General features: G+C 39.9%; 1 protein-coding gene across 1 annotated transcript; it reads left to right on the top strand.

Moving 5' to 3' along the window:
- The first annotated feature begins 675 nt into the window (after positions 1 to 675).
- LOC121397018 (protein kinase C delta type-like) lies at positions 676 to 10470 on the top strand. Its single transcript, XM_041572707.1, has 9 exons — positions 676 to 1638; positions 2717 to 2829; positions 3369 to 3518; positions 4438 to 4529; positions 5272 to 5334; positions 6190 to 6331; positions 7833 to 8003; positions 8836 to 8964; positions 9182 to 10470. Exons 1-9 carry the CDS (start codon positions 1398 to 1400, stop codon positions 9329 to 9331), a joined length of 1251 nt encoding a protein of 416 aa, XP_041428641.1. The 5' UTR covers positions 676 to 1397; the 3' UTR covers positions 9332 to 10470.
- Positions 10471 to 12449: the final 1979 nt, after the last annotated feature.

A 12449-nucleotide genomic window follows, 5' to 3' on the forward strand; every position in this document is an offset into this window, starting at 1 on the left:
TTAAAGGCACCAATAGCACCAGCCATCACAACATCTTCCAGCAGGGCATTCTACAGCCTCACTGTCCTCACTATGAAGAACCACCTATGGTGCTTCAAATGAAAGTTGTTTTCCTCTAGTCTTCCATCCCTGTAACCAGTTTAGTTGCCTGCCTCTGCACTTTGTCCAGCTCTTTAATATCCTTATTAAGGATTGGAGGCCAACACTGCACTACATACTCAAGGCAAGGCCTTAAAAGGAACCTATAAAGTAAGTTGTAGGCAACTTATATATATTATATATATTATGTATAAAATTCAACTATAGCCCTAGCCATCAAGTTTGACTGACACATAGTGACCGTTACAAGCAGCATAGCAGAGGATAGTGGACCAGTCAACAGTTGGTTGGAGAGAGGGGAGCAGCTAACGACAGACAAGAGATAGTGAAGGAGCAAAAAGCGACTAGAGGAGAGTTTAGTGAGTGTTGGGAGAGATTTGTGTGGAGAGAAGGTAGACTAGAGGAGCAAAGGAGGACTATAAGAGAGAAGGAGGACTAGAGGAGAGAAGGAGGACTAGAGGAGAGAAGGAGGAAGAGAGGAGTTAAGCAAGACTAGAGGTGAGAAGGAGAACTATTGTAGAGAAGGAGGAAGAGAGGAGTTAAGGTAGACTAGAGGTGAGAAGGAGAACTAGAGGAGAGAAGGAAGACTAGAAGAGAGGAGAAAGATAGGAATTAAGGAGGACTAGAGGTGAGGAGGAAGAGTGGAGTTAAGGAGGACTAGTGGAGAGAAGAAGGATTAAAGGAGAGAAGGAGGAATAGAGGAGTTATAAGGAGTTCTACTTTTCACGATTTCACCTTGTGATATAGAGAACTTTAGAATTGAAGGCAATAGTAACATTTTGCATTAGTCTGGGGTTCAACTGTCTTACTAACCGTTTAACTGTCACATAGTGACAGTTACAGCCACCAGAGCAGAGGATAGTGGACCAGTCAACAGTTGGTTGGAGAGAGGGGAGCAGCTAACGACAGACAAGAGATAGTGAAGGAGCAAAAAGTGACTAGAGGAGAGTTTAGTGAGTGGTGGGAGAGATAATAAGTGTCTGAAAGTAGAGAGAAGGAGGACTAGAGGAGCGAAGGAGGACTATAGGAGAGGAAAAGGGGAGAGAAGGAGGACTAGAGGAGAGAAGGAGGAAGAGAGGTGTAAAGAAGGACTAGAGAAGAGAAGGAGGAAAAAAGGAGTTAAGGTGGACTAGAGGAGAGGAGGATAAGACTAGTTAAGGAGGACTAGTGGTGAGAAGGAGGGAGAGAGGAGTTAAGGAGGACTAAGAGAAGGAGTAATTTAGGTGTAAAGGAGGACTAGAGGAGAGAAGCAGGACTAGAGGAGAGAAGCAGGACTAGAGGAGGGCAGAAAAGCCAAAATGAAGCCTAAGTGCTTTCAAAAAAATGATCGAGGATCAGAAGCTTGGAGGAAATTGAAAAGGAGTCGTGAAGATGATGAGGAAAAATCAGAGCAGAGACGGAGGAGCAAAAAAGCTAAAAAATCAGAGAAGAGCATTGAAAAGAATAAAAACATAAAAGAAAATAGCAGGAAGAAGAGCAAAGAGCAGGAAGAAAAGAAGTTCCAGCAGAAAAGATCAAGGAGCCCAGAGAGCAGCGCAGGTAAGGAGAATCATCCACACAAGGGTCTTTAGCATATTTCCTATTTACTCTTCCATTAATTTGTTCATATTGCAACTGAGTGCATTGTAATGTTATTAACTAGCTTTAATATGCTGAAACAGTTGGGCTCATTTGGAAATATAAGTGCTAAATGCAGTTGCCCATAGCAGCAATCAGTTTGAAAATATCCTCAATCAGCAATCTATTAGATCTATTTAGTAAATCAGCCCTAGTCCTTTTATGTGCATCTCCCCTAGGGTTATGGAAGTTCCATGTGTATTGAATATGATACTGTTGGCTACTGATGAAACCTTAGATTCATTGCAAACATTTATCTGTCCATTTCTGTTGATAAGCTGGCATGTGTTTATGGTCAAGATACTTGTTTCTTAGCATTTAATCCCTACATATTGTTGGACTGCAACTTACATAAAGCTTTAACCATTGGCTGTATGATGAAGAATTCTGGGAGTTGTAGTCCAGTAACATATGGGGACCCAAGGTTAAGAAACAAGGCTGCAGACTCTAGTGCAGATGTCAGTTGGGATAAACCAATTGGCAATTGAGAGTGGCTGACTGAGGGAGGTGCTGGATACTGAACAGGTTTATCTGTGCAGGTAATAAGGATCTGCAGGGGCAATGTGTGATAGATACAATATGGGGCCTATTGGATTCTGTATCCTCCCAGTGGTCTCTAGAAATCTCACTGCAGTTGGATAAAGGGAGATCATTATTTCCAGCTCAGGAAATGGATGGGTCTTTATATCAATGATAAGGGATACAGTGGCTGAAGACCAGATCACACTGTCACATCATATTAAGAAAAGTCTGGGTACCTCATTAGCAATCCCTGTGTCAGAGATAGCCAGCTCCCCTAGTTTAGCTCCTTTATCAACTATTCCTATTGCCTTGTATAGTTCTGACATATTCCCTTTGTAAGTTGTGTGGAGGTCTTAATTGTATAAACATTTTATATAAAATAGATTGAATGAAACCCTAATGCTTATCAGGGTATATTTCCCCTATAAGAGACACTGTATTTGCAGTGAGAGTTGTTAATGTGATTTCTTCCCAACAGGAGGAGGAAGCCACAGAAAGAAGAGACCCTGTGTTCCAGCCACAAAACCTGCCCAACTTGACATCAGCAGCTTCATATTCCATTTTGAGCTTGGGCAGGGGAACTTTGGCAAGGCAAGTAATGGGTTTGTTTCCTAAGGGGCATTTCTCTATATCTATATATCTAAGAATATAAGCAGATACATTTGGAGAGTGGGGACTTGTAAAAAACACCCTCTGCCAAAACAGTGATAACTTAGAAATATGAATGAAGTGTTAATCTGAGGGATAGAATCCGAGTACAGAATTCTGATTTTATTTTAGGGTAATGGAACAGGAGGGATTTTTGGGGTTTAGCCCACCACCTTTTTGTACCCCAAACATGCAACACCAACTTTATTTCCAAACATTATTAAGAAACATTATAATGCGATACTCACGTATATAATATCTCCATGTTCCATTTATGTTTCTGCAGCATCTCTGTTGGAGAAGTTCTATCTGTTTGTGGACAGTGCCTGTTCTTTCTTATTAGTCCCACATAACTGTAGTATAAAGTTGATAGTCTGAAATAGAAATACTTATAGATCTGTTATCATACACATTCTCTTGGCTATCTCTGGAAATGTGTGTAATGTTAAAGTAATATTTGCTCTCCCCTCTGCCTTTCTCAGGTCATGTTGGCTTCTTGGACCAGCAAGAAAAAGCTAGTGGCAGTGAAGATCTCGGAGAAGACACCGCTGACTGAGATGGAAGCTCATGTCCTACAGATTGCGAGGGGAAGCCCTTTCCTGTGCCATGCCTATGCGGCCTTCCAGACAAAGGTAATAGATTTGTGTCATTGCAATAAGACTATTAAACCCCTACAATGAAAGGATATTAAATGTAACATTGAGCAGTTGCAGCCACCAACCCTGGTGGAACTTAAAGCTGTAATTGAGGATATTCTCCACATGGATTATTTAGCATTATACGTCTCTCAGGTCCCTAACTTTGACAACGTTTGTTCACAATGGGACTGATTGCACCCCCCAAATGGATGACCATTCCCTAAAGGCCTTCACCCCAGATGGAGAACTCTTCCACCACAACAAAGCCCTAAAAGTATACACGTTCTTTCCCCAGTTTAATATTTGCTGTTGGCAAGATGACCCATTACACAATATATGGGGCAATGTAATAAAAGGGACATGAGTTTTCCCAGGAGCAGTAACCCATAGCAACCAATCAGCAAGTATTTACTGGTTACCTATTTTAAAGCAAACATGTTATTGATTGCTATGGGTAACTAATGTTAGTAATTAGCTTTATGAGTAAAACGTTGGATCATTTGGAGAACTTGTTGGACTGTTGGACTGAAGTTTCTCTGCTAAGTGAGTTCAAAAATGCAGATTTAAAGGAAATGCTTATTGAGGTGAAGACTTTTCAGGGAGATGGGGGGACATCATACAGATATCATTAAAATATTTATTTACTTGTATTTGGGCCCCCCAGCCAAACAGTCTTGGCATAATATCCCACCCTCAGGATACTTATATACAGTATGATGAGACTTTTTTTCCATGGGGAATTGTTCCACAGTAAAGTTTAGCAATCTGATATAAATCCAGCAATTCTTGATGCATTTGACATATTTAATTTAGTGCATGTGCATTCAAGCTGCTGATATTGATATATCTTTGGATGCTACCCTACAGTGTATTGTTTACTTAAATATCTCTCCTTGTTTGTCTTCCTCACCAGATAGTAGCATATATCATCTTGGAGTATATTGGCGGGGGAACCCTTCACGATCTGATGAGTGGACAAGGAATCATAAAGACAGACAACATCGTGTGAGTAATAAACCACTTGTAAATGTTCATTATTCCTCAAGTTAATTGCAGTGGTAGAGATACAGGGATTGCAAAAGTTCCAGTCTGAAATGACTTGGGAATATTGTGCAGCTGTACTGGGAACGACATGAATTATATAACGATTACTGTACACTTACTATAACAAGGGGATTGTATGCTATGGGGCAGTTTACTGTGGCACTGCAAAGCTAGTCCACATATGTGATTGTGAGCTATTCGAGAAAGTTATTTGAGGGTGTTTAGATCATTGTTGGCTATGGAAACACTTTTTGGGGAGGATTGTGAAAGAGTTTGTCATATACTGGGAGACAGTTTGGGACGTGGGGCACCTAATAGGAACATTGCAGGTTGTATAATATCTCATTGGCTCAGTGAAGACTATGGAACACTTCATAGGGATAATGGAAGTTAATGAATTTACTGTTTGGGTTTTTATGAAACTGTATATTAGCGACACTGTGGGCTACAAGTTACTGTGATTCACTTATATACACTGTGGGCTACTGTGAAGAATTATGGGCATTTATGAGTTTGCTTATAGAAGTCTAAAAGTCTCCGTTTTGCTTTAAGTGTGCAGTAACACAGCGAAATCCAAACATTACAATGTCATGTTTTTTTGTCTTGATGCTGATTCTGCTTACTTATAATAAAGGATTAATAATGGATAATAGTATATGTAGTCACTGAGGAAATATTTATTTTTTTTCTTCCCTTTAATAAGGTTCTACTCAGCAGAGATGATTTGCGGCCTGCAATTCCTTCATTCCAAAGGGATCATCCACCGGTTAGTAAAATGCTCTCATCTCTGATTTCCCACCTGTCTTTATATTATGTTTATATTAAGGGCAAATCTTCCTTAAATCATTCATTTTGAGCATCATTCAATTAAAAGTAATGCAACTACAATTAAAGGAGCAGAAAATGTTTCTCCATGTAGGGTCTGCCGGTATGACAATGTGCCCAAAACTTTAAAGCACTGGCAGGCTCAGGACAGATGTTCCCCTCCTCACCATAGAATTTGTATCAGTAATGTCAGTAATGACTCCTCTGATTTACACCATAGGCCTACTAAGTCAACCCAGGTTTAAATACTTTGCTGTGCTGAGAATGATTTATTTTCCAGTTAACACCTCTTTTTACACTGGATTTTACCATCTGCATTAAATAATTACACACAAATACATGTGACTTTACATGCAGTGCAACATAAATCAAAGTAGTATGTGTATAGGCTGCATGTTACCAGTGTCCGACTGGGACACCCGGGGCCCACCAAAAAAACCTTTGATCAGGGGCCCAGCCAAAAACCTTAGACCTGGGGTCCACTCTCAGAACTATTATTCTTCCTCTCCTCACTCAACCTCTCAGCTCCTAGTCTCTTTTCTTTACATATTATAATACTATAATCTATTATTCCATCTATTTGACCTCTTTGTTCTTATAGAAATAGGGAATGGCCATGAAATAGGCTAAATGTTTAGCAGCATGAGGGGCCACTGACACCTGGGCCCACCGGGAGTTTTCCTGGTATCCTGGTGGGCCAGTCCGACACTGCATCTTACTCTGATCCACTGCTGCACAGAAAGAATTCCATGTGGCACATTTGCTAATCTGAGTTTTTCTTATCTTATTTTTGCAGTGACCTCAAACCAGCCAACATCCTGCTAGACCATGAAGGCCATATCAAAATTGCTGACTTTGGTCTGGCAGTTAACTGCATCTTCCGCAACAACACCACCACCAGAGGCAGAGCCGGAACACGTGGATATATGGCACCGGAGGTGAGAAACACAGTTCCCTACTCCTACACATGCACATAGTTACATAGTTAAATTGGGTTGAAAAAAGACAAAGTCCATCAAGTTCAACCCCTCCAAATGAAAACCTAGCATCCATACACACACCCCTCCCTACTTTTAATTAAAATTCTATATACCCATACCTATACTAACTATAGAGTTTAGTATCACAATAGCCTTTGATATTATGTCTGTCCAAAAAATCATCCAAGCCATTCTTAAAGGCATTAACTGAATCAGCCATCACAACATCACCCGGCAGTGCATTCCACAACCTCACTGTCCTGACTGTGAAGAACCCCCTACGTTGCTTCAAATGAAAGTTCTTTTCTTCTAGTCTAAAGGGGTGGCCTCTGGTACGGTGATCCTCTTTATGGGTAAAAAGGTCCCCTGCCATTTGTCTATAATGTCCTCTAATGTACTTGTAAAGTGTAATCATATCCCCTCGCAAGCGCCTTTTTTCCAGAGAAAACAACCCCAACCTTGACAGTCTACCCTCATAATTTAAGTCTTCCGTCCCTCTAACCAATTTAGTTGCACGTCTCTGCACTCTCTCCAGCTCATTTATATCCCTCTTAAGGACGAGTCCAAAACTGCACTGCATACTCCAGATGAGGCCTCACCAGGGACCTATAAAGAGGCATAATTATGTTTTCATCCCTTGAGTTAATGCCCTTTTTTATGCAAGACAGAACTGTATTTGCTTTAGTGACCACAGAATGACACTGCCCAGAATTAGACAACTTGTTATCTACAAAAACCCCTAGATCCTTTTCATTTAAGGAAACTCCCAACACACTGCCATTTAGTGTATAACTTGCATTTATATGATTTTTGCCAAAGTGCATAACCTGCATTTATCAACATTGAACCTCATTTTCCAGTTTGCTGCCCAGTTTTCCAACTTAGACAAATCACTCTGCAAAGTGGCAGCATCCTGCATGGAACCTATAGTTCTGCACAATTTAGTATCATCTGCAAATATAGAAACAGTACTTGCAATGCCCACCTCCAGGTCATTAATAAACAAGTTGAAAAGCAAGGGACCTAGTACAGAGCCCTGTGGTACTCCACTAACAACACTGGTCCAATTAGAAAATGTTCCATTTACCACCACTCTTTGTAGTCTATCTTTTAGCCAGTTCTCTATCCAGGTACAAATACTATGTTCCAGGCCAACATTCCTTAATTTAACCAGTAACCTTTTGTGTGGCACTGTATCAAATGCTTTAGCAAAGTCTAAGTAAATCACAACCACTGCCATCCCAGAATCGAGGTCTCTACTTACATTCTCGTAAAAAGAAATTAAGTTAGTCTGGCAAGATCTATTACGCATAAAACCATACTGACACAAACTCATAGTATTATGATTTGCTATGAAGTCCAGTATCTTAACAGTAACAGTAACAGCAATGGGTAAATGATCTATTCCTTCTTTCCAAGGAACCTTGTTTACAGAAATGATCTGTTCTTTCTTTTCAAGGTGATCAAAAGGAAGGAGTACAACGCAGCAGCCGACTGGTGGTCATTGGGTGTTGTCATCTACAAAATGGCTACCAATCTTTTTCCATTTAACAACGAGCAATCGGTAGTCGACAAAGAGCCCGAATATAGCAGCATTTGCAGCACAGAACTGGTGGATCTCCTGCAAGCGGTGGGTATAAGCAATTGTATTATGGAATAATAAAAAAGAAATGTAGCTTAAAATGTCTTTTTGGAACACATTTTTGTATGTAACTGTATGTATTCCTGTGTTCAATAACCTCAGCCTAAATTAAGAATCGGTGTAAAGCTCCTACAAAGCAGGGTGTGGTCTTAGTAGAAAAGGGCATAGCCAAAGCTATCACTGTGTACTTTAGCTGCAATTCCAGTAGCCATAATTCTGTTTGTGCAGCCTATGGCCAAGTAAATAGACTGGCAACCAGCCATACACTATTAGATCCGCTCGTTTGGTGAGGTCGCCAAACAAGCGGATCTTAACCCTATTTGCCCACTAACTGCAGGGTGATATCGGGTGAATCCTGGGGTCAAACGATTGAATACAATACTATGAATGGGCGCAGATGGGTCACAGGACCGCATCGGTCCTGGATCACAGAAAAAAACAAACTTGCTTGATCGATATATGGCAGATATTTGGCTTGATATCGATCGGGAGGACCCGTCGGGAACCCCCACAAAGGGGCAGATAAGATTCCGAATCAGTCTAAAGGACCGGCAGCTTTAATTTGCCCGTGTGTGGCCACCTTTAGGTATGTAGCTGGATCATTTGGTGCCTACTCTCACACATACTGTTGAAAATAATTATTATGTGCATCACAGGCTCCCAGGATGACTTTATTATCTGTGCTATTTTTCATGGCTAGAGGCTTTTTCAATGCATAACTCCAGTTACTTCTGTATGATATGTACGACTCATTAGATAGAATGTCCAAATGGCATTTAAGGCCTCTGGTAGCACATTTACAATGTTGTTTTTTTTTCAGCTACTGAAGAAAGATCGCCATCAACGTCTTGGAACCACCGGGAACATCAGGGAGCACCCTTTCTATGCATCTGTCGACTGGGTCAAACTGGAAAACCGCACGATAAAACCACCCTTCAAGCCCATGGTGGTAAGTATATGACTGAATTAAGCAATGGGAAAGTGCTGCTTTACTGTTAAAGTCTGAACTGTGCCGGAATGGATTTTTAAGCAGCACATGAGCCATCTGCACACCCAGTAATGACAGATCACTTTTAGGTTTTTACAGATTTTATAATCCTTAGAAATTGTGAAACATTTTGTTGTTAAGTAGATAAAAAATATAAAAATTGTTCTTTTTTTTGTAGTCTTCATATGGGGACTTCAGCGACTCAACTGGAGAAACTTCATCATCTTTGACGGTTTCAAGTGATGACGACAGTAACAACACCGTCCTGGAAGGGTTCTCGTTCCAAGATTTATCAGATAGTAGTGGTAGATTAGATGTTAAGGTTTAAAGTTAAAATGTATTTTACATAAAGATAAATAGTTCTAAAGGTAAAAGGCCCCCATTCATATACATAAAATAACCCAATCTAAATGTTTTTGTAAGCGGAGTATCTGATATTGTAAATAACCACCCCAATATTTAGAACAAAACTTTCCTAAAAGGAAAACCTATAAAACCACAACTCTAAACATATACAGTACTATAAATTTGCTGTGCAGAAGGTAGACCAAGATATGAAGTTAATAGCATTCAGGTCATTTATTGGTGTTTTATCCTGGTGACAAAATAGATCAAAGTAGGCCACGTGACAAAATGACACATATTATATCATAAGAAAAATCTGATTAAAATCATTAATCATATCCAAAACTCAGTCTCTTTATAGTACTGTAATCCTTAACTCTGTTCACCTACATTTAATTACCATTCATTGATCAATGGGTCACCCTAAAAGCCCCAAAACATATAACTTAATAACTTAAAATTTTGTAATTTGCAATGAATTTATAATTCTGATTTCCCATTATCCCCAGATCAGCTATTCCACAAACCATAAGTAATTCCATTAATAGTAATCTTCCCATAGCTTCCATCAATCCCCGAAAAAACACAGGTACTGTAATTTATCATCAAACCATAATGCACTGCTGCTGCTCTCTCTCTCGCAATCCCTGTTTGCAGCCATCTTGTAACATGCCAAAATATTGTGTCCAGGGCACCCAATGAATAGGGTTTTATCTCCTGACTTTCAGTTAAGGGAGTCTTGAAATATAAAGAACACGGAGGACAGTGAGTATGCTGTATGTAACCTGACCCCCCTCCCCTAACTAAACTATAACTTCCAGCATCTGATAGAGGAATCTATGCAGAGTGTAGCGATAAAAACAGTAGAGCAGGGGTTTGCATACTAATCACAATGCTACACTTACCAGCATTTAATCTTTTCTCCTCTCTCTAACTGTTGTTCTTTTCTTTTCCTTCTGCATCCATCGTGAGCCTGGACTCATCCTCAGGAGCAGATCACATGGACATCACAAGGCAGTCGTGCGAGAGAGCAATAACAAGCAAATACCTGTTACCCGATCAGATACTTCCAAATAATTTTCCCTAATGTTAGTTGAAATAATAAACTTTACTTACACTATATAAATTATTTGCATTGTGTTTATTTCAGTCTTGGAATTCACAATCACAGGAAAGCAGGCAGGTGCCATTCTGGGGCCCTATTAGTAAGAAAAGTTCTGAATTAACCCAAAATGGTATCTATATGCATCACAATTGGGGACCTAATGGCGATGCCCATGTACTTGGTGTACAATTATAGAGTGTGAGTAGGGAGGGGGAATGTGAGAAGTGCAGTAACATCTAGTAAATGCAGAACTGAAGTGAAAGCAATTGCCTACAGGCATAGAGGTGGGTCAGGCAATATGTGACAGCTCAGATTTCTCAATACATTTAAAACAGTTATTGATGTTTTAATAAAAAAGTGATTTGGGTAACATAATTTGCAAAGGAATTGTATTATTCAGCTTTTTATGTGTGGGTTACAGGTCCCCTTTAACCATCTAGTAACTGTATCCACAAACAGAAATGCTGCCTGGAGCCCTCTAAGGAGGGAACAGCATGGCATGGGTTGAAACAACCTTTTTTGGTGCAGCATGAGATCAGGCTTCTCTAACAAGGTTACAGGTACATACAAACATGGTTCTAATAGTGAAATTGCTATGGTTTCTAGGAAATTAAATAAGTGTTTAGCCCCAACCTATCCCTAACTAGACTTCAGCCTGAGATCTTCTACCTAACAATTGAATTTTGCCCCTTCTAGCGGACAGCAGTGTTTTAGCTCTTGGGAAGAGGTTTAAAATATACAACTATTGCAAGAAAGTTGCCCTTTTTTACAAACTGTAGAAATATGTTGAGAGAATATATAGAGATATAGGTATTATAAAAATGGCAACTACACAAAACAGAGAGCTGTGTCTGTTGAAAGGAGATTTCTTCCAAACTTTTACTATTGCATGCTTTTCAGGCAATATCGAGATACTGAGTGTTGGTATTTTCAGATGGATTATCTCAAGATATATTACTTTTTCACCTACATGCATTTCATTTTTAAATCTTCCTCTATTTCTACTTCCATTATGGCCGAGGGCCCAGCTATAATAGAGAGCCGATTTCCATTTCTGCACTAGAGGGAGCTGCAGCTTTTTTCATGTGGCTTTCTTCCGAATTGAGTAAGGTGGAATACTTTAAGATGAGTTGAATTTAACTATGTTGCTGTGTTTTCACATTAGTCTTAAATTACAAAAAAATATAGAAATACAGAATAAAGCAGTTGTCACTCATCTCAGTCTCTTATTTGGCCCCAACATTTGCCAACTTCTTCTTGAATATTATAATTTCTCAAATGTGCTTTTTGTTTCATATCTTTGGTTGTTTAACATAATGCCCAAGGGGGATGAGCATCCTTTCAAGGGTTCAAGTTATAGCAGAAATGTTGCTAGAGGGGCCCAGCCCCCAGTCTGAGAACAACTATGTTTATAGAGCCAAACCACTACCTTACCACTTATCTCATGGCTAAAAGGGGGTGGCCAGGTGAGATCAGATGCTTGCATGGGTGTATGGCTAGTTGGATCAGGATGTGGACAGGGTGATAAAGTACTATAAGGCAGTTAGATAAGGATGTGGCATCTGACTTGTTTGCTTGGGGGTGTGGACAAGAGATAGATCAAGTGCTGGGTTAGTGGTATAGCTAGTTGTCTGAGGGTCTGGCCCAGGTAGATCAGGTACTTGACCAACAAATATCTAATTGTGGGAATGTTAGCAGGTATAAATTGGCAAAAAACATGGTAATGTCAAGTCTAATATGTGGTTATCACCTTTGGGATCTAAAGAGAAAGATTAAGGGAACATTTAACCTCTTATAATTTGTCGAAATGATTGTAAATTCAGATATGTCAAGATCATCAGCCATAACACTTTGTTTAGCATGCCAGCCTTTTTACCAATTGTATGGGAAAAGTGCTTGAGTGTGAAAGGGCACTAAATGGCTACTTAATGCAGGCCTTGCAGCAAAGGAGAGAGGGACAACTCCCAGCGTACATCAAAAATGCAAGTGGATACAG

This window comes from Xenopus laevis, chromosome 8L, assembly GCF_017654675.1.
Source record: "Xenopus laevis strain J_2021 chromosome 8L, Xenopus_laevis_v10.1, whole genome shotgun sequence".
In the NCBI taxonomy this organism is placed as follows: domain Eukaryota; kingdom Metazoa; phylum Chordata; class Amphibia; order Anura; family Pipidae; genus Xenopus; species Xenopus laevis.